Here is a 27,544-nt window from a genome sequence, read left to right as displayed (position 1 = left end):
GTTGCAGCTCGTGGGCTTCTTGGCTGTGGCATGCAAACTCTTAGCTGCGGCATACATGTGGGATCTAGTTCCCTGACCAGGGATCGAAGCCGGGCCCCTGAATTGGGAGCACAGAGTCTTAGCTGCTGTGCCACCAGGGAAGTCCCATGTACCTCATATTTTATATTTAAGTCTTCCTCCCATGGATTTCCTTGAGACACAAGTTAAGCCTAGTAAAAAGCTCTCAGAAATCTCATCCGTGCTATCTCTTGTACACAGACATTTACTGAGATTTTTTAAAAGCCCCAGAAACTATCTTCATAAAAACAAAGCATGGTAGATACTACATTTGGGGTTGCAAAAATCCTACCAAAAACTGAATAGCAACATATATGCTTATTAATCTGCAATGTAGAATTTAGAATTTTGCAGATGGCAAGCAAGTATCTAGGGAGGAAGGGCCATATATATACAATACCCATCGGCCCTTTACCTCCGAACACTTCAGTTTGTACTAAAGGTAAGAATATTTCCCTGCATACCACAGTATAGTTATAACAAGTACATTTTAAAATGATACAACATTTTCTACTATCTATATCCCATTTTGTAAATTGACCTAAAAATACATTTTTGGCATTTTTCCCCTCCCATATAGGATCCAGCCTAGGATCAGTTATTGCATATACTAGTTGTCACGACTCTTTAACATTGTTTAATCTGGAACATTTCCTCAGCCTTTGTCTTTTATGACATTGACATTTTTGAAGAATATAGTCCCCTTTTTCTTTCTTCCTAGAATGTTCTTCATTTTCAATTTGTCTGATGTTTCCTTGTGGTTAGATTCAGTCTGTGCACTTCCAGATGGGATACTGTAAAAGTGATGTTGTGTCTTTCTCAGGTTCTCACATCCAGAGGCACATGATATGTCCATCTGCCCCTCACTCACGACATTAATTTTGATCACATGGTCAAGTTATTGCCTGGTTTCTCCATTATATACTTATTATTTTCCCCTGCAACTAATAAGAATCTGTGGGGAAACACCTTAAGACCATAAAATAGCCTGCTCCTACTCAAGGATTAATTTTTATAGCAGTATTTTCACTGTGTTATAAAAAATGACCTCTACATAGTAAAAGAAACCTAGGTTTCACTTATTATACCTGAATAAGTTCCATGCCAATATTAACATCTGTTTTTATTATAGTAGTCCATACACACTGGGTGTTTATTAAAAACCATTCATTAACTGTCTGCTATCTTGGGTAGGATACAGGCAATCTGATTTTTAAATCCAACTGGTATCAATGCCCTAATTTTGGTTCAATAAAAAGAAATCTCTTTAACTCATGCTACAGAAGGGGTTTAGAAATTAAATTAAGGTATACAACTACAAGAGCATTCTATTAAAAAAAAAAAAGAAAGAAACTTATAAAAGAACCTACCTCTATTTATTCAAATTATATACGGATTCTGGTTATAACGATATTAGTTATTATCCAGCCTTTTCAAAGCAGTACAATTTTGAGGTGAACTTTAATTCAATGTATTAACCTGGATTAAACATAGTTAGCTTATATAAAATGTTCAAATGGCCAGGTGGCTTTAGTTTCTGAGTTTGGTAACAAGCAGAAAGAAGGCAATTTTTGGAAAGCAGGGCAAATTAAAAACAAAAAAAAACTTTTCAGAAGTAGTTTTTAAATTTAAAAAAATGTTGTTGTTGTTGTTGCTGTTTCAGTTTTTGAAGATGCCTTCTGGGACTTCCCTGGCGGTCCAGTGGTTAAGACTCCATGTTTCCACTGCAGGGGGCATGGGTTCGATCCCTGGTCAGGGAACTAGGATCTTGCATGCCACATGGTACGGCCAAAAATAAAATAAAGTAAAATAAAATAAAGATGCCTTCTTTCTCATTTTTGCTACTGTGGTTTGCAATATCATATGAGAGCATGTTTCACAAACCCATCATCATGCTTGAATGGGTATGCCACTAATTCAATAATTCTTTCACAGAAATCAGGAAACCAGGGGGTAGGCCAAAGGCTTGCTCTCTTAAAAAGAATATAAACTTTGCTATAGCCCCTCTTTACTCTTTTGAGCTCAGCTTCTCATCTATAACTTTGTCATACTTGCAATACAATAAAATTCCAGGCTTTATGACAGAAGAGATGTTTGTTTGTTTTGTTTTTTATCAATAAAATTCAGCAACCAAAGCTTTAGTGTTTTGGGGTTTTTTTGTTTGGTTGGTTTTTTGGGGGAAAGCATTTGTAGCCACAGGCTCAAAGGAGAAAGAAAGGGAAAGGGATGAACTCTCTGCAAGGAAGGTCGAACACATAATTTACAAGTGAGGCAAGAGGAGCAGCTGTATCTGTTGGCCCATCAATACCACCAGCTGGAGAATTTACCAGCAATGTGAAAACCACGTCCACCAGATGTCAAGCGATGCAACTGGAAGCCAAATATCTTTGGGCTTAAGGCAGGACTCTCCACTCTCCTTCCTCCCATATTTCATGTTAAATAGCAAGGTGTCTTCCACAGGCCACCAGCAGGGATAACAGGAACATTTCTGCAAACGGGACTTAATAACTTGACTGTCCCCACCAGACAGATTTCAGACCAGCTCCACTACTGAAGTCTACCTCTTCCATGTTTTTTTGTTAAAAAGCAATTTTAGCTCAGATTCAACATGTCAAGGGTGAGAGAAACTTAACTGGCTGCAAGCTATTCTTGGGCAAGGATTCCTATAGCTTATCAGGCTTATTTTATATTTTGGAACCGTTTTGGCATTGGGAAAAAAAGAATGTTTTGAAAATATTTATTTAGAGAGCCACGTTTCCACTCTTTCTTTAAACTGGTGCTGTTCAGTATGGTAGCCACTAGCCACATGTGGCTATTTACATTTAAGCAAAATTTTTAATTCTGTTCCTCGGGCATACTTGCCACATTTCCAGTGCTCAGTGCCACATGTGTCTAGTGGCTATCATATCGGATGACAATATATAAATATAAATATAAATTATTTCCATCAACACAGAAAATTCTTTTAGGTGGTGTTGCTCTAAACCCATAAATCACCTTTTTATTTTTTTATTTAAATTTATTTTTTTATACAGCAGGTTAATAGTCATCAATTTTATACACATCAGTGCATACATGTCAATCCCAATCTCCCAATTCATCACACCACCACCCTCAACCCCCATCGCTTTCCCCCCTTGGTGTCCATACGTTTGTTCTCTACTTCGGTGTCTCAATTTCTGCCCTGCAAACCAGTTCATCTGTACCATTTTTCTAGGTTCCACATATATGCATTAATATACGATATTTGTTTTTCTCTTTCTGACTTACTTCACTCTATATGACAGTCTCCAGATCCATCCACATCTCTACAAATGACCCAATTTCGTTCCTTTTTATGGCGGAGTAATAGTCCATTGTATATATGTACCACACCTTCTTTAGCCATTCATCTGTCGATGGGCATTTAGGTTGCTTCCATGACCTGGCTATTGTAAATAGTGCTGCACTGAACATTGGGGTGCACGTGTCTTTTTGAATTATGGTTTTCTCTGGGTACATGCCCAGTAGTGGGATTGCTGGATCATATGGTAATTCTATTTTTAGTTCCTTAAGGAACCTCCATACTGTTCTCCATAGTAGCTGTATCAATTTACATTCCCACCAACAGTGCAAGAGGGTTCCCTTTTCTCCACAACCTCTCCAGCATTTGTTGTTTGTAGATTTTCTGATGATGCCCATTCTAACTGGTGTGAGGTGATACCTCACTGTAGTTTTGATTTGCATTTCTCTAATGATTAGTGATGTTGAGCAGCTTTTCATGTGCTTCTTGGTCATCTGATGTCTTCTTTGGAGAAATGTCTATTTAGGTCTTCTGCCCATTTTTGAATTGGGTTGTTTGTTTTTTAATATAGAGCTGCAGCATGAGCTGTTTATATACTTTGGAGATTAATCCTTCGTCCATTGATTTGTTTGCAAATATTTTCTCCCATTCTGAGGGTTGTCTTTTCATCTTGTTTATGGTTTCCTTTGCTGTGCAAAAGCTTTGAAGTTTCATTAGGTCCCATTTGTTTATTTTTGTTTTTATTTCCATTACTCTACGAGGTGGATCAAAAAATAAGTAACTGTGCTTTATGTCACAGAGTGTTCTTCCTACGTTTTCCTCTAAGAGTTTTAGAGTATCCGGTCTTACATTTAGGTCTCTAAGCCATTTTGAGTTTATTTTTGTGTATGGTGTTAGGGAGTATTCTAATTTCATTCTTTTATATGTAGCTGTCCAGTTTTCCCAGCACCACTTATTGAAGAGACTGCCTTTTCTCCATAGTATATCCTTGCCTCCTTTGTCATAGATTAGTTGACCATAGGTGTGTGCGTTTATCTCTGGGCTTTCTATCTTGTTCCATTGATCTATATTTCTCTTTTAGTGCCAGTACCATATTGTCTTGATTACTGGAGCTTTGGAGTATAGTCTGAAGTCAGGGAGTCTGATTCCTCCAGCTCCGTGTTTTTCCCTCAAGACTGCTTTGGCTATTTGGGGTCTTTTGTGTCTCCATACAAATTTTAAGATTTTTTTGTTCTAGTTCTGTAAAAAATGCCATTGGTAATTTGATAGGGATTGCACTGAATCTGTAGATTGCTTTGGGTAGTATAGTCATTTTCACAATATTGATTCTTTCTATCCAAGAACATGGTATATCTCTCCATCTGTTTATGTCATCCTTAATTTCTTTGTATTCCTTTATTTCTTTTTCTTCTCTGATTGCCATGGCTAGGACTTCCAAAATTATGTTGAATAATAGTGGTGAGAGTGAACATCCTTGTCTTGTTCCTGATCTTAGAGGAAATGGTTTCAGTTTTTCAACATTGAGAATGATGTTTGCTGTGGGTTTGTCATATATGGCCTTTATTATGTTGAGGTAGGTTCCCTCTATGCCCACTTTCTGGACAGTTTTTATCAAAAATGGGTGATGAATTTTGTCAAAAGCTTTTTCTGCATCTATTGAGATGATCATAGGATTTTTATTCTTCAGTTTGTTAATATGGTGTATCACATTGATTGATTTGCATATATTGAAGAATCCTTTGATCCCTGGGGTAAATCCAACTTGATCATGGTGTATGATCCTTTTAATGTGTTGTTGGATTCTGTTTGCTAGTATTTTGTTGAGGATCTTTCCATCTATATTCATCAGTGATATTGGTCTGTAATTTTCTTTTTTTGTAGTATCTTTGTCTGGTTTTGGTATCAGGGTGATGGTGGCCTCACAGAATGACTCTGGGAGTGTTCCTTCCTCTGCAATTTTTTGGAAGACTTTGAGAAGGATGGGTGTTAGCTCTTCTCTAAATGTTTGATAGAATTCACCTGTGAAGCCATCTGGTCCTGGACTTTTGTTTGTTGCAAGATTTTCAATCACAGTTCCAATTTCATTACTTGTGATTGGTCTGTTCATATTTTCTATTTCTTCCTGGTTCAGTCTTGAAAGGTTATACCTTTCTAAGAATTTGTCCATCTCTTCCAGGTTGTCCATTTTATTGGCACAGAGTTGCTTGTAGTAGTCTAGGATGCTTTGTATTTCTGCGGTGTCTGTTGTAACTTCTCCATTTTCATTTCTAATTTTATTGATTTGAGTCCTCTCCCTCTTTTTCTTGATGAGTCTGGCTAATGGTTTATCAATTTTGTGTATCTTCACAAAGAACTAGCTTTTAGTTTTATTGATCTTTGCTATTGGTTTCTTTGTTTCATTTCATTTATTTCTGCTCTGATCTTTATGATTTCTTTCCTTCTGCTAACTTTGGGTTTTGTTTGTTCTTCTTTCTCTAGTTCCTTTAGGTGTAAGGTTAGATTGTTTATTTGAGATGTTTCTTGCTTCTTGAGGTAGGCTTGTATAGCTATAAACTTCCCTCTTAGAGCTGCTTTTGCTGCATCCCATAGGTTTTGGATCGTCGTGTTTTCATTGTCATTTGTCTCTAGGTAATTTTACATTTCCCCTTTGATTTCTTCAGTGATCTCTTGATTATTTAGTAACGTATTGTTTAGCCTCCATGTGTTTGTGTTTTTTACGTTTTCTTCCCTGTAATTCATTTCTAATCTCATAGCGTTGTGGTCAGAAAAGATGCTTGATATGATTTCAATTTTCTTAAATTCACGGAGGCTTGATTTGTGACCCAAGATGTGATCTATCCTGGAGAACGTTCCGTGCGCACTTGAGAAGAAAGTGTAATCTGCTGTTTTTGGATGGAATGTCCTATAAGTATCAATTAAATCTATCTGGTCTATTGTGTCATTTAAAGCTTGTGTTTCCTTATTAATTTTGTTTGGATGATGTGTCCATTGGTGTAAGTGAGGTGTTAAAGTCCCACACTATTATTGTGTTACTGTTGATTTCCTCTTTTATAGCTGTTAGCAGTTGCCTTATGTATTGAGGTGCTCCTATGCTGGGTGCATATATATTTATAGTTGTTATATCTTCTTCTTGGATTGATCCCTTGATCATTATGTAGTGCCCTTCCCTGTCTCTTGTAACATTCTTTATTTTAAAGTCTATTCTATCTGATATGAGTATTGCTGCTCCAGCTTTCTTTTGATTTCCATTTGCATGGAATATCTTTTTCCATCCCCTCACTTTCAGTCTGTATGTATCCCTAGGTTTGAAGTGGGTCTCTTGCAGACAGCATATATATGGGTCTTGTTTTTGTATCTATTCAGCAAGCCTGTGTCTTTCGGTTGGAGCATTTAATCCATTCACGTTTAAGGTAATTATTTATATGTATGTTCCTATGACCATTTTCTTAATTGTTTTGGGTTTGTTTTTGCGGGTCCTTTTCTTCTCTTGTGTTTCCCACTTAGAGAAGTTCCTTTAGCATTTGTTGGAGAGCTGGTTTGGTGGTGCTGAATTCTCTTAGCTTTTGCTTGTCTGTAAAGCTTTTGATTTCTCCATCGAATCTGAATGAGATCCTTGCTGGGTAGAGTAATCTTGGTTGTAGCTTCTTCCCTTTCATCACTTTAGGTATACCCTGCCACTCCCTTCTGGCTTGTAGAATTTCTGCTGAGAAATCAGCTGTTAACCTTATGGGAGTTCCCTTGTATGTTATTTGTCATTTTTCCCTTGATGCTTTCAATAATTTTTCTTTGTCTTTAATTTTTGCCAGTTTGATTACTATGTGTCTTGGAGTGTTTCTCTTTGGGTTTATCCTGTATGGGACTCTCTGCACTTCCTGGACTTGGGTGGCTATTTCCTTTCCCATGTTAGGGAAGTTTTTGACTATAATCTCTTATTTTCTCGGGTCCTTTCTCTCTCTCTTCTCCTTCTGGGACCCCTATAATGTGAATGTTGTTGCGTTTAATGCTGTCCCAGAGGTCTCTTAGGCTGTCTTCATTTCTTTTCATTCTTTTTTCTTTATTCTGTTCCGCAGCAGTGAATTCCACCATTCTGTCTTCCAGGTCACTTATCTGTTCTTCTGCCTCAGTTATTCTGCTATTGATTCCTTCTAGTGTATTTTTCATTGCAGCTACTGTATTGTTCATCTCTGTTTGTTCTTTAATTCTTCTAGATCTTTGTTAAACACTTCTTGAATCTTCTCGATCTTTGCCTCCATTCTTTTTCCAAGATCCTGGATCATCTTCACTATCATTATTCTGCATTCTTTTTCTGGAAGGTTGCCTATCTCCACTTCATTTAGTTGTTTTTCTGGGGTTTTACCTTGTTCCTTCATCTGGTACATAGCTCTCTGCCTTTTCATCTTGTCTATCTTTCTGTGAATGTGGTTTTTGTTCCACAGGCTGCAAGATTGTAGTTCTTGCTTCTGCTGTCTGCCCTCTGGTGGATGAGGCTATCTAAGAGGATTGTGGAAGTTTCCTGATGGGAGGGCCTGGTGGTGGGTAGAGCTGGCTGTTGCTCTAAATCACCTTTTTTAATTCCATTAAAAAAGGAGCCATTATAATTCTCTTCTCTATGTACTATGGAACAAAGCTCTCATACGCTGTCCTCACAAAGCCCTGTGATGCTACTGGCTTGCTGGGTAATATTCAGAGGCCAGCCTGGATGGGTGTTATATGACCAATAAGCAAGAAGTTACTCTTTCTTACTTGTAGCCTTAATTTGTTAATGATCCCATCTCTATCAGACAGTTTACATCAGAAGTTTCCTTACTTGCATTTCCAAATGTGTAAAATAAATCATGCCCTTTGAAAGAGAGGCTTTACAGCTTTGTAATTGAGGTACTTTAATGCCAAGTAAACATCATATGCCACAGCTGTTCCTAAAAATTTTATGAACAAGAAGAACATGAGGCCAGTATAAAATAAATCCACAAATTATGTTTCTGACTCCCAGGCTCACCCCTCTTGAGTGCAGGGAAGCCAAGCGACTCAAGGGGTGCTGCGTGGACATTCTCTGTGAATGTTGTGACTCACTGGGGGATGAGGGCCCAGGGTGTGTGGCACACGGGGCACAGACCTTTGACTCTGCCATGAGGATGCCGTGTCAGACCACACCAGAGCACGAGCCAGGTAGTCCTTGCAAGGACGCTGGGCATCTCTGCCCTCACACACGCAGGGTGTGGTCCACGTGCTCAGCTAACTTTGCCTCGGTCTCCTTTAGCTATTCCCATTCTCCTTGCAAAATCACCCAGCCCTGCCAGCCATGAGTGGCACACCCATTTGCTCTTCCCAATCCCCAGTTTCTTCTTTTCCAATTATTCACAGTGGATGAAGAAGAACAAGATTAAAAAAAAATAAAAGGTTTGTCCTAATCTCTCCTGCTCCATCATCAAAAGCAAGAAAGATCTGCTAGTTTTCTTTGGAACCGTTAACTGTTCTTTATCAGATTCTCATAAAGATCACAGAGCTACCACCAAGAGAGGCTGAAAAAATTCCATTGTGTCCACTTGGCCGGTTAGAGGTTCACACGGTGGCTGCAAGGTTTTCCAATTATGCCCCCGTTTTCCCGCTTACCTTGGCCTTCCCATCCTGGGCTGACATATATCCAACACACATGCTCTCCGTCGTGTGGCTCCACAGAAATTCCACTGCCATGGAAGAGAACACAAATAGGCACATTCAGATCACAGATGGAAAATAAATCTCTGCTTTTTAATACAACAGTTAAAGATAGCTTTATATTTAACACACTCGGGCTCCCTACTTTCCATTCGCTCCTTCATAAATGTCAGGATGATTTAGTACTCAGAACCATGTAATACCGTTTACTGTGAAATGAAAAATGTATTTCTTACTTGTCAAAACTTATGATTATTACATGTAAAATAAATGCTCTTCTGTTTGAAACTTGTAACATTAAACAACACACATGCATGCATACACACTCATACATACAGTACACAATGATTTAGTAAATATAATATTCTATCACGTAGTTTCCTTTAAAACACACACAGACACACACACACACACCCCCCAGGGTCTAGGTTTTCAAATACCATTCTCCATGAAAAGGAACCAAGATTCCTTGGAGAAATGTTTATTCCAAGGCTGGGGCAGAGAAAATATTAAATGAATCTGGAACATCTTTTTGTGCCAGAAAATAAGGAAGTGCTCAAAGAATGAGGAGGACTTATCAAAAGGACCCAGGGTCAGCCTGCACGGACTTACACTGGCCATATCTGAGTCAATCTAAGTATCAAAATAAATAATAACAGTAAAGAATTACCACCACTGAACAAAATTAAAACCAATGAGCCCATACTAATGCAAACACATAAAGGAATAAATAAAATGGGGGAGAAGAGAAAGCAATTCCTTGTAGCAGAATGACAACTAATAAATACAGAAGAAACAACAGAGTTAGAAAGCCATCACACTTCCTAAAACTAGGAGAATCTGAAGAGGAACAGGCTATTTACATAATCTCAGTGTGATCTCTCCACAAAATTCTTATGAAGTATAAAGGGGCAAAGTATAAGTTCACTGTGGAGAAACCCATGGACTCCACTTTAATCCAATGATGGAAGCTAACATCATCAATTAAGGGACAAATCAACACAACATGCCTCCTGAGACTCACTGCCACTTCTGTGGTGTTCTTGCCAAAAATGCAGAACCAGAATTGCATGAGGAAACACCACACAAATCTGATATAGGAACACTACTAAATAACTGGCTTGAACTCTTCAAAAAATGTCAAAGTCAAAAAATACAAAGAGAGTTGAGAAACTGTTCCCATTTAAAGGCATCCCAGGGACTTCCCGGGCAGTCCAGTGGTTCCACTGCCAAGGCCCTGGGTTCAATCCCTGGTCGGGGAACTAAGACCCCACAAGCTGCGTGGTGTGGCCAAAAAAATAAATAAAGAAGACAAAGGCAACATGACAACTAAAGGCAATGTGTCCTCCTGGGATGGAGCCTGGATGGGGACAAGGGGTGCTTGAAGGGACACAACTAATGGAGTTTGAAAATCGACTATGGATTAGGTAACAGTGTGGCATCAATATTAAATTCTGTGATTTTGACAACTATACTGTGATTATTTAGAACAACAACCTTGTTCTTAAGAAATAAGCACTGAAGTATCAGGAGTAAAGACACTGGATCTCTCCACCTTGCTCTCAAGTCATTCAGAAAAAAAAAAATGTACATGTTTAAGTGTGTGTGTGTGTGTGTGTGTGTGTAAAGGGAAGAGGGAAGGAAGGAGGAAGTGGAGATGGAAAAACAAACGGAGGAAATGAAAATGAGTGAATCTGGGTAAAGAAATCACGGGTGTCCCTTGTACTGTTCTCGAAACTTCTCTGTAAGTTTGAAATTATATCTAAATTAAAAGTTACAGAAAGAAAAATACTGAGATACACACAAAGCTTTGTCACCTTCAAGTACTTACTTTCAAAATTCTAAGTTTTTTTAAAGGCATTTTTAAAGTTTTGATGCACTTCACAAAAATTTCAAAAGTCCCCAGTAATAAAACTGCCTTGCTCAACACCAATCCTCTGGGTCCCGGGCCATCCATCTGTTTACATCTCCGAGCTAATTAAGCCTGAAGACAAGTGTGTGAGTTGAGACACAACTGTGGCTCAGCGGTCCTAGACTCTGAAGGCTTTGCCAGACACATGGGGAAGGAAGAAGCAGAAGGGGCGACACTGAGTTCCTCATAGAGTGGCTCATTCCCTCATCATTAATTAATTCTCAAACCTGCCAACCTGCTCCACAGACGCTCCGCTGATGAGTGCAGGGAAACAGCGTCACGCAATGAAGCAAGTTCTCTTTGCCAGATGTTTTTTCTTCCTAACACATCTGCTTTGAACTTCAAAAACCTTGAAGTCCAGAGCAAGGTCTGGGATATTCTGAATTGCCTAATAGAGCAAAGGCACTCAAGCCTTACTGAATTTCTCGAGTAGTGACAATGCCATTGTATTTAAATACAAAGTTCAGGCATATCTAACATTGTGACCTCTCCTTATTCCCCAAATATTAAGGTGGTAACTGCTCATGAATTAGCCAAGAAAAATACACGGAAATATATAGTCAATCTAATCATGAAAGGGAAGGATAAAAACACTGCACATTATTTTTTTAAGACACAATTTTGACAATTTCAAACTGCATTATTCTCTCTAAAAATAGAGCCTGCTTTAAGGAAATGTAACACATGAAACATTTAGACTTACAAAACAGGATAAATTGGGTGTGCTGATTGACCACATTAAATATTTTTTTATTGAAAGGTTTTCAATAAAGTTTCTAGATACAGAATTTAGGAGTTCTTAAAGAAAGTAACTCAATGTCTAGAAATTCAGTCTTCATTCACTCTTTTTACAAACAAACAAACAAAGGAGGTGCATTGTACTGACACATTATTTTTTTTTGAATTTTTGAAATTTATTTTTTATACAGCAGGTTCTTATTAGTTATCCATTTTATACATATTAGTGTATACATGTCAACCCCAATCTCCCAATTCATCACACCACCACCACTACCCCGGCCACTTTCCCCCCTTGGTGTCCATACATTTGTTCTCTACATGTGTCTCTATTTCTGCCCTGCAAACCAGTTCATCTGTACCATTTTTCTAGGTTCCACATATATGCATTAATATATGATATTTGTTTTTCTCTTTCTGACTTACTTCACTCTGTATGACAGTCTCTAGATCCATCCACATCTCTACAAATGACCCAATTTCGTTCCTTTTTATGGTTGAGTAATATTCCATTGTATACATGTACCACATCTTCTTTATCCATTCGTCTATCGATGGACATTTAGGTTGCTTCCGTGACCTGGCTATTGTAAATAGTGCTGCACTGAACATTGGGGTGCATGTGTCTTTTTGAATTATGGTTTTCTCTGGGTATATGCCCAGTAGTGGAATTGCTGGGTCATATGGTATTTCTATTTTTAGTTTTTTAAGGAACCTCCATACTGTTCTCCATAGTGGCTGTATCAATTTACATTCCCACCAACAGTGCAAGAGGGTTCCCTTTTCTCCACACCCTCTCCAGCATTTGTTGTTTGTAGATTTTCTGATGATGCCCATTCTAACTGGTGTGAGGTGATACCTCATTGTAGTTTTGATTTGCATTTCTCTAATAATTAGTGATGTTGAGCAGCTTTTCATGTGACACATTATTTTTAATACCAACAATTCAAATCAGTCACTCATTCAGGCTCAGACTTCAGAAACTCAGCAGGATTATCTAAAATTTAAATTATAAAATGCTTTTGAAAAGAAATCTTATTTTATTTCTTTTAGTGTATGTCAACTCAATAATTTAATAAATTATTAATGAATAATTTAACAAATTATTTCTTGGTGGAGGACTTCAGGGAGGCAGGAGAGGAACTAACATTGAGAATCTATCAACCGCCAGGCACTGCCTTTCATAGTGGACCTCGGCAAAGCCTAGATGGGGAACCTGGGGCTCAGAGAAGGGAGGTAACATGGCTGAGGCCATCTGAGCAAGTGCAGAACCTAGGACTCAGACTGGACTTCTAGATTCTAAAACCTGTGATTCTCCATTGCTTTCTCACTCTGAAATCTAATCAGCTTGAAAAGGATTTAGAATCATACAGCATCGAACACAAACACAACTCTTAAATATCTCTTAAAGTAAGCTTTTAAAACTATAACAAGATAATACATTTGACTAAATTAAAAATGTTTACAGTGTTACCTTTTGCCAAATGGGAAAAAAGTCAAGAGATGAGTGACAAGCTGGGGGAAATATTTGCAATTCATATTATAGAAAAAGGACTAATTTTCTTAGTATATAAAGATCTGCTACAAACCAATAAGGAAAAGACAAATACCCAAAGAGAAAGCAAAAAGGATATGAACAAAAGGGAATATGAATCACTCTAAAACGTGAAAATATGTTCTACATTTCCCCTACTAAAAGAAATTAAAATTAAAACTACAAGAAATTCAACATTCAGGTTATCAGACACCAAAAGGTTAAAACAGCATTATGTTACCTGGGGGTCGAGGAAGGAGCACTCTCATATAATAACGGTGTGAGTATGACCATATGGAAATACATTCTTATAATTTGCAGTAGTTATGTTCTATAAATTCACCATAAACACTGAATTAGCAAATACTGAGCCACCGCTCCCAAGGGAAATACAGGGTTAGGTTCCTGCAAGTCTCTGGTCACAGCATTTTCAATCGATAAGTAAACTTATTTTATGTGTGTTTCTGTTTAAAGACATCTTATTTAATATATGTTTTTATAACTAATTAATTTTATGCAGTATTTCTTTATAATAATACACTAGCCAAGAAGAGCTTAACATTTTCCTGACCCTGGATGACCTGCCCATGAATTTCTTTGGCTTTCAGCCTCACAATAATGCTGTCCCTTATGCTCTTTTTATCGGTTGTCATCTCATGAATCCGTAAGTTTTGCTACTTTTCCAGCTCAAATTTTTCCCCACTCTGTCCATGCCCACAAATGACTTGGGAAAGTGCCGGGAGTATTGCTCTTTCAATTACAAGTAAATTTCAGAAAGTAAGAAAATTCACAAATACGAATCCACAAATAATGAGGATAGACTCTTTTTCTCAAAATGACATACCCTTTGACCTAGCAATTCTACTTTTAGGTATTCAGTCTACAGATATGCCTTTACATGTACAAAATAACATCTTTACACAGAGATTCACTAAAGTAGTTCTAATTAGGAAGAAACTGGAAATAGCATGGTTGCCTTTTGGTGGGAGCATATATGAAGAACAATGGTACCCTACACAATGGAATACTATTCAAGTAATTAAGAACAAAGAGAAAGTTCTACATGGATGATATGGAACCATCCACACTAAGTGTTTTTTCAAACTTTTTGCCATGAACCACAGTAAAACCAAAACAAAACCAAAAAAGCCCCACACACTGTCACTTAGTACATGGGTTCTTTATATTCTACGCACTACAATTAAAAAATTCTGCTCATGACTCATTAAATTAGACCTCATTAATGTGACATGCTACAGTTGGAAAAAACACTAATCTGCAAAATATATAGTTTATCTAAAAGAAAAGGAAAGGTGGAGAAAGACATATAAAGATAGTACTGCCATTTTTGTGAAAGAAAATAAAAGGGCACCATGGATGACAATGTTTGTAAATACATGAGATGTCTCTGGAAGAAAGTCTTGGGAAGCAGCAACAGCAGTTACCGCTAGAGAGGGAACTTGTGATTAAGGAAGTTGAGAGGGGGGCAACCTACTTTTCATCATACATCCCTTCTGAAACTTTTGAATTTTGCCCTGTTTTCAGTTATGTCCTATTTTTTTTTAAATACACCTAGGAATCTCAATTACCTTGTTAATCTAATTTATCTATGAAGAATTAATTTCTTCCCTGTTTAGATTATGACATTCTGAAATACACTGAAATTTGATGTAATGACATGTTACCATATATTTTTAATTGCCCTTCATGATAATGCTTTATTATGATGTGAAACTGACTGGATGCTTTCAAATTGTTTCATGTTTTGTGACTACCTAAAACACAAACAAATCTTATGAAGGAGCATGAATAAACCCCTACTTAAATTTATACTGGCCACATATATAGAGAACGAAACCTGCTATGTTCAAAGAGCAATCAAAACAAAACAAAGCAAATACTTATTTCCATTTGAAATAAAAAATGCCAAAACCATCATAAGTTTTTAAAAATAAGAAAACATTTATTTGTCTCAAGGGTAAAGCTTCTCTCACAAAGATCTCTCAAAATTGTTTAATTAAGTCAATTTATAATTAAAACCTAGTCAAGAGTAGTACAAAGTTTGCTCAAATACAATTACATAGAAGAAAAACTAAAATGTTAAACCCTACTCAGTACAAAAGTAGCATTTCTTACCATCAGTGATATCTAGAAGTCTATAATTTATTTCTTAATTTTCAATCTAATATTGTCTCCTACACTAAAAAATTGAATTTTATGGAACAGTACTTAAAAAATGATTCTAATAATAATACAAACTGGGCAGATGCTATATCATAGTACCAGAATTTTTCCTTGTGTAGTTATTACATGTAGGGGACCACGAACTCAAGCAATGTGCAGGGTTTATGAGTGGCCTGGAGTGGCACGTCTGAGCCTGTGAATGTGCTGTCTGAAACAGTGTTTGGTGTGGTCAAGCTCAAGCTGATTTCCATTTAGGGAAGCCCTGGCCTCTCGGTAATGACCACGCTCCTTTGGTAGTGGCTGGTGACTATTTACACCTCAACTACTGATTTGAAAAAGGCTTTTGTTTTTTAGAAAGTCAAAGCCCAGGGATGGTGAGGCTACTGGAAATGTCCAGATCATGAAAAGACCTCCATCAGAAAACATTAAGAACACCTAAAGCTATGGGTTTAACATATGAAAGATGGACACGGGGATTTGGCAGGATTCTTCTCCACCAAGTGACTTCACATCATGTCCCAACACACCAGCACGATGTGAAAAATCGTCAACACTACTGATCCTGTTCCAGTGCCAGAGAACAGATTAGGTGTGGATGTGCTGTACGTGTGTTCCTCAAGAATGGCAAGTTAATGGCCTTACAGGGACAGTTGGAATGGATTTGTACATAATCTTAGAGGCCAGCCTGTCTGGAAAGTTGTATTTAATGCTTTGGAACAAATGAATTCACCTAGGGGTATAATGTCCGAGAGCAGCCCCACTTCAGTCTAGGGTCCCCCCACTGCCTGAGACATTTTGAGTCACATGTCATCCTGTTTAAATTAAGTCAAACAAAATTTCCTTACCAGAGTTGCAAAGCAAGTTTTTTCTATTCGAACAGATTCTCTTTTTTTGACCAGAGAGAAGCCCTCAGCCACCTTTTTTTAAAAAAAAAAAGTTGTTCTCCAATTGTTGTTAACAACCCCCAGCTGCACTGGCTCCCACACCCATTTCAAACCTCTCTGCCTGGCTTCATATCCCAGACTTTCTTGCAAGGAAAACAAAACTCTAAAATCAGAACCGTCTTGGGCTGGGCAGTTGCCAAGTCAGCTGCCACTCCTTAGCCCTAGGTCAAATGGCTTACCCTAGGACATTTTGCATAGTGTTTAAGTTACTCCTTATTAAATAAAGATAAATTCATTTTTAAAATGGGAAGGAAGAGGAACTGTAAATAGAACAATTTCTTCTTGTCTCTGCAGATTTCCCCCGGGTGGTGAGGTTCTTTATAACCCAGTAGGGGGTTCATTCAAGGATGCTTTACTGTCCTGACATGGAATCCTTAAGATTCATATAATGCATGTCCCATTATGGCCATGAAGTAGCTTTGAGTTGGCTTGCTGCCCTGAAAAACTTTCACCACTGAACTGTCTGGGGAGCTATGGGGATGGAGTTCTATAGAACTCCACTTATGCTAAGCCAAGAAAATAATTATTCCCTCTTTCCAAGGCTCACTCCATTTGTTCAAGACTAAAGAAAGATGCTGACTGAAAAAAGAAGAGAGGGATGTGGGTCAAAGAGTAAAACAAGCCCCAAAGGACATTTCAATTCTCTTCCTATTTTATCATTTTATTGTATTAGAAACTGACGAAATAAGTGGCCAATGGCTGGGCCTTGGAAGTTCTGTGCTGAAGAGAAAAGCATTCAGTGAAACAAGTTATATTGAAACATGATTTCATTCATTCAACAAATATTTTTTTAGGATTTGTTTCATACTAAGGTGATCTACATTACATTTTGAGCAGATGAAAACTGACTATAAAATTTGTCAAAATGTTTTCCTGAGAGTTTTAGGAGAACCAAAGTAATAAGAATTACATAATCACTAGAATTCTGCTCATAAATCTTTGTATTCTTTATTTCAGATGGAAAACTTTGTGGCAAAAAAAAAAAAGACACTATATAGTTAGATTATAGCTAGAAGTATACTTCTCATGATGAAGAAAAAAATTACAGACGAAAATCTATTTCCAATCTTTTTAAAGTGTATTAGTAATATTTAACAGAAGAAAAGTTCTGTTATAAAGCAAACAAAGCAAATGATAGCTTTTTGTAATCAACACTTTTGTATTTTAAAAATGAAAACCAGTTCTGAAAAATATAAATCTCAGAGCACTACCGCAACAGGTTAATGCAACTCAGTTGTTGAAAAGTTTAAATATCATGTCTGCCTTATTCACTTTGCATCTAAGAATGTTACTTAATTCGCTTCTTTCCATCTGATCCTTAAATAAGAACCAAAATGCCAGCCTCTCTCTTAAGACTGTAGCGAAGATGTAACAATCCCAAAGCATTGCTGAGGCGCTAAAGAAATAAGCTTCCAACCATGACACTGGACCCTCTTACAGAACAAAGTTTTAGTTATATTTTTAAGACAAGGTATTAACATCAGTAACCAACCGTAAGTAACTCTTTTCCCACTACCAGTCTAATAACTAATTTGCCTTCTCTTTGAGGGTTATTTTTATGATCGTGTAAGCCCAGCAGAATGCCTAGTCGTAAGTGCTCGTGGTGGCATGTGCCATGAAATGGAAATAAGGGATATTGCTGGGCCCCGAGAACGAAGCTCCTTTGAAGTACATGTGTTTATATGTGCTCACCAAAATTTTAATGCCAGTAAAATCAAAAGGCGGTTTGGAATTTTAACTTACAGTAAAATGACCTTTTATCTTTTTAATGTTCCAGGAAGCATCAATTCAATCTAACAATTTTTATTTTTAAATCATGGCAAGTTTTCATAACAGTGACAAGAAGAATACTGGATAAAGAACTTTGCCTGATCTGAAAAGAAGGGAGGAGAATGCCCATTTCAGTTCTCATTGGTAACTGAAGAACAGCTGATTTGATCGAGCTAAGTCTAAAATGATAAAGGGACTCATTATCCTTTCAGGTAATCATGTTAAGAAACTGCAAAAATTCTCACAGAAGAAATCACCTGCTACAACATTGATATAAAGTTCAGATAGGCCCACATGGGGGCTTCAGAGATATGGGTAATGGGCAATTTCTTAAGCTGGGTGGTGGGTCCACAGGTGTTCATTTCACTATTATCCTTTATAACTTACAAATTTATTACATTCTTTTAAAAATACATGAAACATTTCACAATAAAGATGAAAACCCAGGGGAAAAAAAGGAGTAGCTGGACAGTAGAAACAATATCATGCATAAAACTTCATTATCAGCACCATGAACATATTCCTGGGCAGCAAAGAACCTGAAGTTACTCCGTGAGTGAGGTGAGGGTGACTTGATGGGAAAGTAACAATTATTACGTGTGCTCATCAGATGACCAAGCTCAAGCTGAAGTGTGGGCCTTCAGTCTATTTAGCAAGAAGGCCTGCAACACAGACAGGCTTGGCGCAAAGGCCACTGGCCGAACATACAGCGTTTTCACCCTTACCAGCCCCTATGTCTCCTGTCTTGAATTGCTTAAGATTTTCCTTAAATATATGGAGTCTATTTCGCATTGATCCTCATACTCACTGCTTCCTATTAACCACTCTAAGGTAGGAACCTCTGAACTTCACAGGGTCTGTCAGGCTTCCCATCAGCACAGTGAGGGCAGGCTACAAGGGAAAAAATGCACCCATATAGTGAGATTGGTTGTTCATGCCATATATTTGCATATATTCTAATTACTTGTATTGACTCATAAGCTTAAAATGGAAAAGAATTTTTTCCACTGGAAGGCTTGATATGCCTTTGTTTATACAATTATTAACCATACTATATACAGCAGCCTCAATAAAGCACTTCTGTAGAGGCCTGGAAAACATGTAATTGTACTTTAGCAGGTAAAAATATATATATTTTTTCTCTAAAAGCAGAGAGAAAATTAATGATTTTCAGCTGTTTCATTCCAGGAACAAGCATTTGCTTTGTGTTAAAGCAGTGATTTGTAGGCTGGGCTTTGCCAGCATCTCATGATCTGGGGGGTGGGAGTTGGTGGGATGGGTGTTGCAAACACATTCTCGTCCAAATTGTCCTTTTACAAGGCTGTTTGCAAAGGCTGTCTTCTGGGATCCGTTTAAACTGTCTCCAAATCTTCTTGTTCCCCAACACTCATCATTATCCAACATTTCCGACCCATATTGTTTGTTTGTTAAGAGCATGTGAGGATATTTTATGTGACATTTCACTTTTCTGGAATAGTGGTCAATTTCTTTAAAAAATATCTGCTAAATAATCACAAAAGAAATTCCATGTGGCACTTAATTTATTCCTCCAATAATTCCTGGGAGCCTACAGTGGAGGGTGGGTACAAAGCTGGTTATGACCCAGTCCTTGCACTCCAATGATTCACAATCTGGTGGTGTGATGCTCAGAGACAGAGGAACCTTCTTTAAGATATTTCCAACCTCTGTAACCCTCCATGTGAGTCACTGCGGCTCAAAGACCTGTGACCTATTTCTTTCAAATAACTGAGTTCCAAAAATAAAGGTTAAGAAGTGCTGGCCTAGAGGGAGGGGCAGACATTTTAATACATGTCTAAGATGTCATGGTGACTGTTACAAAGGACAGAAATTATATGTTGCAAAAAGAGCACAAGGAAGGAACAAATTACCTGGGGAAAGGGCTTCCAAAGGATTCTGAGGAGATTCCTATCTGTCCTGGGTCTTAAAGAAGGAATGTAATTAGCTCAGGGCTTTCCAAGCACAGGTAATAATAGCATGTGAAAGTTACTGGGGGAAAAATATGACCCTTTGGAAGAAGACCAAGCAATTTGGAGTTGCCAGAACTCAGGTCATCGGAGATGAGTGGAGAAAAAGGAGGACTAGTAGGAAATGACACTGAAAGCATGTTCTGGAGCCAGATCAGGGAGGGCTTTTCCCAACAAGTGATTTGGGCATTTCCCATCAATCTTCTAGGGAAATGTCCAGCAGAGGTAGGAGTGAGTGTGACCATGTGTGTGTTTCCTCATTGAAGAATTAAATATAGGGAACATGGGAGCGATAGTAAGAGATACATGTTTTGCTTTATTTTAGCATACATAGAAAGTTACTCAACATTTAGTTTAAACTTATATTACACTAGTTACATATACTTCTGCGGCTCTTGTTTTGGCCACCACCCCTCTGACCCTGGGGTTGGTGTGGCTCTCTAAGCCACAATTCGGTCAGGTTCTCATTTTGGCTCTTTCTGCTTCAGGGCAGCCTGCTTCTCCCCCGACTGCCCCTGTTTCTGAGCCCGTGGTCAGGTTCTCTGGGCCACTACAGATGTACGATAGAGGGAGAGACGTCTGGTGGCAGGATGGAGGTGGGAGACAGATAGAGGTGGGGAGCCTAGAGGTTGGGGAGGCTTAGGAGACAGTCTGCAAAAGAGTGATTAGGGGCCTGCAAAGTAAAAGGGCGCCAATCACATTTGTCCAAGGGGATCCCAAAGCAGAGAAGTGGAATCACTGATGCAAACGGAAGTCTTGACAGTCTGAGCTGCCTGAAGATGCAACAGAGCTCCTGATTTGTCCCTGTAGTTCTTTAGACAAACCAGAGGACCATTTGGCAGTGAAAGCATTTAAAAGGTTTATTTGTTACCTATCGCTGCATACATAAATTACCCCAAACTGTAGCGGTTTAAAACAATAAACATTTATTATCTCAGTTTCTGTGGATAAGGAGTTCAGGAGTGGCTGTGTTGGGTGGTTCTTTTTAGGATCTCATGAGATTTCAGTCTAGAAATCTGCCCAGGGCCTTAGGCATCTGCAGGCTCACTCGGAGCTGAGGCTGTTGGCAGGAAGCCCCAGTGCCTCGCTGGCTGTTGGAAGGCGGTCATAGTTTTTTTGCCAAAGGGGCCTTGCCTTGGTGCTGCTTGAGTGTCCTCATGACATGGCAGCTGGTCTTTCGTGAAGTGAGTGATCCAACCGGGAAAGCGAGAAGGAAGGCCCACTGCCTTTTCTGACCTCGCCTCAGAAGTCACACATTGTCACTCTGACATATTGGAAGAGAGTCACAAGTGGAGAGGAATTAAGCTCCATCTCTCTCGAACAATTTATGGACATAACGAGGTCACACAAGAGGACTTTGAAAGTTCCTCTCTACCTGAGATTCTCCAACTGTATTCATGAATCAGTAAACAAAGGACAAACCTTGAAAGGGCATGTATTTGAGTCATCCCACTCTAGAAGCGGCCCACTGGGGCCCTTGTAATTGATGTATTTGTCAAGAGGGGAGGCTGGGTAATGGCTTCCTGGAAACTCCATCAAGTAGCGATGGGGTCTGATTGAAACTGCTTTTGTGGCGTAATGGAAATGCTATTGATGATTTTCAGAAAAGAGTGAATACGGAAAAAGCTCAAGTTAGAGATTGTTTTGATTATACTATTCTTGGGACAAAAAAAGTGATCGAACAACATACAGCAGTTAAGTGTTTTGTGTGTTGTCTTTTTTTTTTTTTTATTTGGGGAATTGTTTTGTTTTATTTCGATGTGTAGGAAAGAAAGATTTCTGAGCCTCCTGGTTGCTAGATATTACCAAACATTAAGGAACCACGAGTTTATGAAGTTATACTTTCATGAGAGTTTTATAAAGTGATAAATGAGAAGTCATGGTCCAAACATGAAGCAAATTAAGTTGCGGCCTGATCTGGAGCAATTAACTTGGTAAAGCACAGGAGAACCCACTTGAGCTTGATGTTTGAAACATTCTCCCTTTACAGGCAGAGGCTTATGGCAGACACTTCCCTTCTGATGGGTCTAATCTTCCACTACTGGAATCTGCAGTGAATAATATTTATATAATCTTGATACTGTCAATGCTGGTACTAATTGTCACTGTTTGGGATCAACATCTAATCAGAGCATAGAAGGCAAGCTGCCTGTAGGACAGAATGCAAATGTTACTATCTATGACAATAATGGCATGGTTGCTAGAGGCTGAGGTGAGGGTTGGGAGTCAGGGAGGAAGAGGAAGGAAACTTACATAGTCCAAGGGGTGAGGGATGGTTGGCAGAGATGATAGAAAGTTGCTGAATCAAGAAATAGTGCATTACAGTTGAAATAAAATATAATAAATATACGATTTCAAGTTAGAGTTCTCACAAAAGTCATGTGGAGGGGCTTCCCCAGTGGCGCAGTGGTTGAGAATCCGCCTGCCAATGCAGGGGACACGGGTTCGATCCCTGGTCCGGGAAGATCCCACATGCCACGGAGCAACCTCGTGTGCCACAACTACTGAGCCTGTGCTCTAGAGCCCGTGAGCCACAACTACTGAGCCCGCGTGCTGCAACTACTGAAGCCCGCGCGCCTAGAGCCTGTGCTCCACAATGAGAGAAGCCACTGCAATGAGAAGCCCGTGCACCGCAATGAAGAGTAGCCCCCGCTCGCTGCAACTAGAGAAAGCCTGCGTGCAGCAACGAAGACCCAACGCAGAAAGAAAGAAAGAAAGGAAGGAAGGAAGGAAGGAAGGAAGGAAGGAAGGAAGGAAGGAAGAAAGGAAAAGAAAAGAAAAGAAAAGAAAAGAAAAGAAAAGAAAAGAAAAGAAAAAAAAGTCATGTAGAAAGGTGGTGGGGAATGGTATGAGTTATGTTCATAATTTTTTCCCCCGAAGGAGTCACTAGTTACTGATTGAGAAACAGAAGCATAAGCACATTCTATAGAGTGAAGGTGAATCCCGTGAGAATAACCAGAATCAGAAGCTGGCGGCTCTGGGAACTGGGTGGCAAAGGTGACTTTCACATCTTCTTTCTATCCTTCTGTTCCACGTTTACTTTCTCACCACCCACTGAACATATGTAACTTTCTGAAAGCAAAATATGTAAAAACCCACGTCACTGGTAGCACCTATAAGTTGACAGGAGCCTAAGTTCACCAGGTTTTAGTAGATAAACTTCACAAACATCAGTCCCTCTAGCTAACTTTAACAAATGGCAAGATTTCACTTATTTCATAAATTGACAGTTTTCATTCTCCTCCTTGAGACAGAGAGTAGGAATCGGTTTACAAATTACTACTTTGGTGATAAAAACTATTTAATATGAGCTAAAATTCTATGACTTATCCTTAAATATGCATTTCTATACTACACCACCAAAAATGAAAGGACAACCAAAAAAAAAACCCTTACAATTTTCAGGATTAACCTGAATGGACAAGAGTCCAGGCTCAGTAAAGTACAGAAACTCTATTCTAGCAACAGTCTATGAAGCAGTTTTAATAACTGTCCTCCATCCTGCCTCCCAGTACTAAAGACTTATTCTGAGTTTTTATGGAAGGCCCAGGTACCTCCTCTGCATATTTTAAAAGCAAACTCCCTGCTACCTAACTGTGGAAGATATTCAAAGGTTTTGACAATGATTAAGATACCGAAGAAGCAAGTGGCTGCTTGCCTCAGTTTAACAAACGATGGCCATTAAAAACAAACAAACAAACAAACAAAACATTTGCCAGGAGCAACCTGGGTACCAAGTGTAGTGGGTGGAAAGAGAAAGAAAATATAGCATGAAAAACAATGAAGTTGGTAATGAGAGTCCAGGTGGAGAAAGAGGCATTTTCTATAAAAGTGCATTTTTTTTTTCTTTGACAAATGAGAGGAGAGATTTTATGAAAGTTCTTCGGGCTTTTATAGAAAAAATACTTTTTATTCTCATAAGAAATGCTCAGTCTTCTATTTTACAGGCTTATAAAACCTCAAGATATGTAGGGACTTGTACTACAGCAATTCACAACAATCATACAATACAGATCAGGTACCAACCATACTTGATAAAAGGAATTTTACACAAAGAGCTGAAGTACCACATCCCTGAGAATGATTTGTAGTGCTTATATATATAAAAAAAAAAATACGTAGAGAAGAATGGATAACTACAGAGTGCTATAACCATACGTAATGTAATACTATACAGCAATGAAAGTGAACAAACTACTGTCACAAGTAACGTAGATGAATCTAACAGGTTTAACATTTCCTTGAGGACATTAGACACCAAGAATACATATTCTATGATTCCATTTATACAAAATATAAAATCAAATAGAACTAATCATGATGTTTGAAGTCAGCATGGTAGTTAACTTTGAAAGGGGTAGAGACTGGGAGGGGTTATGTGGGAGCTTTTAGGGTTGCAGTAAAGTTCTATTTTTTATCTAGATGCTGGTCACATGGGTGGGTTCAGTTTGTAATTGCCACGCAGTTGTAGTTAACAATTTTTTCTGCGTGTACACTTCGATTAAAAAGTCAACCAAAAACAAAAATAACATATAGGGCTCCCTGCTAGCTTATGTGGCACCTTTATGCAGATTTTTTAAAGTGCACCCCTCTGGATGAATGAATTAGAAAAAGGCACCCCCATGGGCAGAAGCAGCCCCACAAGTTTGTGCCATGGCAAACGGAGGGCGGGCTGGGCTCCATCCCCACTGGTATGCTTTGCTAAACACGAAATCACACATCTGGATGGACATCTGAAGATCTGCAAAATACTCATGGGACCCTTCCATAAGAAGGGCAGGGCAGATATCCTTATTGCACAGATGAGGAAGTGGCATAGAACAGTGAGAATGATGTGCAAAGGCATCACAGCTAATAAGCCATGGAGCCAGGGTGGACTTCTAGGCCAGTAGCTCTTCACATGGTTCTGATTCCTTTTGGGGAGGGGAACAGGAAGAAGCTTCTCTCTATGTTACTGTGTATATTGCTATGGGTCATCTCCAACGCTCTGTCAAATAAGGCAGGGGATAAATACATGGTCCGATAGTCTTAATACTGGGCTTTAGTAAAGGTGCTAGGTGCTAAGTCCATTTGAAAAATATGCTATAAGCATATACTCCGAAATGAATATTCACCTTGTAGATGTTGACCTAGGCAAAAAGGGCAGTGGAATAGAGATGTTTACATATCAATAGAGCAACCTGGCCCAACCATAGGTTAAAATGATCGACTTAAGGATATAAATCTTTCCATCTCTTGGAAAAAATGAAAGAGAAAGACACCCACGTAATGTGTTTGTCTAACTTACCCAGAAGCGTCTGCTTATTTTGGGAGGAGTTAGGCTCTGCAGAACATCTGCAGGATCGGAGGACAATCACTCCTCCGAGCACGCCGTCTTCGCTGGCCAGGAAAGGTGAGCCTAGGCAGAAATGACTAGTGGTCATTTTCAGTTAATTTTACTCTTTTCCCTTTCAATTTTCATTTGCTTACTGGAACAAACGTGTGGTATGAATAAGTTCTTGAAAGATGCCCACTTTCTGACACTCGCCATTGTTCGTACCTTGTACAGGCAGGATAGCAAAGGCAGGCTTGTGCCTGAACAGGCAAAGACAGTGCCAGACGCCTCCAAGAAGACTTGACTGGGGGTGGAGTGTGCATGACCATATTCAGAATGGAATTGGAAACGCTGCCAGATTAAAGGCCCAAAACACAAATACAGGAAAAAATGCTCAGCAGCTCCCTTTGATCAGCTCTTAGGGATCACTTACCAGGCTCTCCCTGCTGTCAGAGGCATGCCACCAAAAGCTTTGACTTACTACCTTAAATTCAACTTTAAACTTATTGTTTAAAAATTTAAAAATTTAAAAATGAGCATTTAAAAATGCTCCTGATGGTTTACACAAATAAGGGTGAAACTGTATTTCTATTATGAGAGTCTGGTGGTTAGAAACAACCATGCTTCGCAGAGATCTCACACAAACTAAACCATTGTGAGCATTTCAGGAACGCTGCTTTTTAAAACCCCTCATTTTTGCTCCCCAAGGACATCTTCTTCGAACATCTGGCATAGCAAGGGAGCACGTGGAGAACAAATGCAAAATGAGTCCAAGCACTATCAAAGAAAGTAATAAAAATAAAAACCAACCAAATTGGATTTGGGGGGAGCTTCTGGTTAAACTCAGTAGATTAAACACATGCATTTATCTCCACTCCTTTCTCAAATCCCAGTAAACTGGGGGAAAGGGAAGGGAAAAAAGGCATGGCCTAATAAGGACAGAGAGAGAGACAAGAAAAAAACTGACCTTTTAGAAAACAGAAAGAAGACGGACAAGCAGTTGCTCACCTAGTGGACCTGGGAGGGCTGAAACCTAAGCTTCCATGGGTGGGTGGGTGGGGGGGCGGGGAGGCTGGTTGGAGTCGAGGGACACCTGTAAGAAGCCATCCAGTTTTGTCATAAAACCGAAAAAGGACCAGAAATTGGAGGCATCAAGTTCTTCTGAAGGCAGGGGTGCAGGGTGGGCCTGGAATAAAGATGGTTGGTTGAGAGTGTCCCAGAGGATCCTCTAGACCAGGGGTTGGTAAACTATGACCTGCCTGCTCTACAGCCTGTTTTTGTGCTGTCTGCAAGCGAAGAGTGTTTTACATTTTAAACTTTTTTTTTTAAGAGAGAGAAAAAAAGAAGGAAGAGGAAGAGAAGAATATGTGGTAGAGACCACAGTGTAGCCCACAAAGTTTAAAATCTACTCTCTGGCCCTTCAGAGAAAAAGTTTGCCGACCCCTGACCTCGAGCCCCAGATTCCTACCTAGAGAGGAAGTTACTTCTCCCTAACCCTAGAGAAAGCAGGACATTTACTCTCTAGAAATGCTGAACCAGAGGGACTTGAGACTTGGGGTCATCAGGCTCAGCCCAGGGCAGACGGGAGGCTCCACGCTGAAAACAGGGGCTAAAGGGGAGCCTTTATGTTAAACAGTGAAATAACCAGCTCCCTTCACTCACAGGCTCTCAGGATGCAAGGAGGTAGGCTGATATCCTCCAAGCAAGAGACTGGATAATTCCTTTCCAGTCTCAAGAGTATTTCCAATCTCAGTTCCAACCAGCTCAAGAGTAAAGACCTATTTGAGAGAACCTAAAAACATAGCTTGTCCTTGCCTTATGGGGAGGGCTTCCAGATGACAAGTGTGACTCATACACAGAAGGTTTTCAGGTCAGCTTCTTGGTACTTAGACAACCTAGGATCACTAGTTGTTTCCATTAGGCCTCCAGGAAACACAGAAAGCAAACAAGCAAAAACATAACAGAGGGAAAACTTAGGCAAACACTTTGATCAGAAGAACAATTAAAAAAAAAAAAAAGGGGGGCTTCCCTGGTGGCGCAGTGGTTGAGAATCTGCCTGCCAATGCAGGGCACACGGGTTCGAGCCCTGGTCTGGGAAGATCCCACATGCCACGGAGCAACTGGGCCCGTGAGCCACAATTGCTGAGCCTGCGCATGTGGAGCCTGTG

At 39.1% G+C, this 27,544-nt stretch overlaps 1 protein-coding gene across 8 annotated transcripts in view; it reads right to left on the bottom strand.

Moving 5' to 3' along the window:
• Positions 1 to 27,544, bottom strand: part of TASP1 (taspase 1) — a 237,763-nt gene that overhangs the window by 21,958 nt on the left and 188,261 nt on the right. For 6 of the 8 annotated variants that reach the window (XM_007165264.2, XM_057530050.1, XM_057530051.1 and 3 more), the window contains 2 exons: positions 25,350 to 25,460; positions 8,951 to 9,024 (listed from right to left, as the gene is read on the bottom strand). In XM_007165264.2, coding sequence (XP_007165326.1) covers positions 8,951 to 9,024; positions 25,350 to 25,460 — 185 coding nt within the window. Of the gene's footprint in view, positions 1 to 8,950; positions 9,025 to 25,349; positions 25,461 to 27,544 lie in introns of those variants that run through there. The other 2 variants (XM_057530053.1, XM_057530052.1) reach the window with 1 other exon arrangement.

Source organism: Balaenoptera acutorostrata, chromosome 15 (assembly GCF_949987535.1).
Source record: "Balaenoptera acutorostrata chromosome 15, mBalAcu1.1, whole genome shotgun sequence".
Classification (NCBI taxonomy): domain Eukaryota; kingdom Metazoa; phylum Chordata; class Mammalia; order Artiodactyla; family Balaenopteridae; genus Balaenoptera; species Balaenoptera acutorostrata.
The sequence above is the reverse complement of the archived record's forward strand: the minus strand, read 5'-3'. Positions and strand labels throughout refer to the sequence as shown.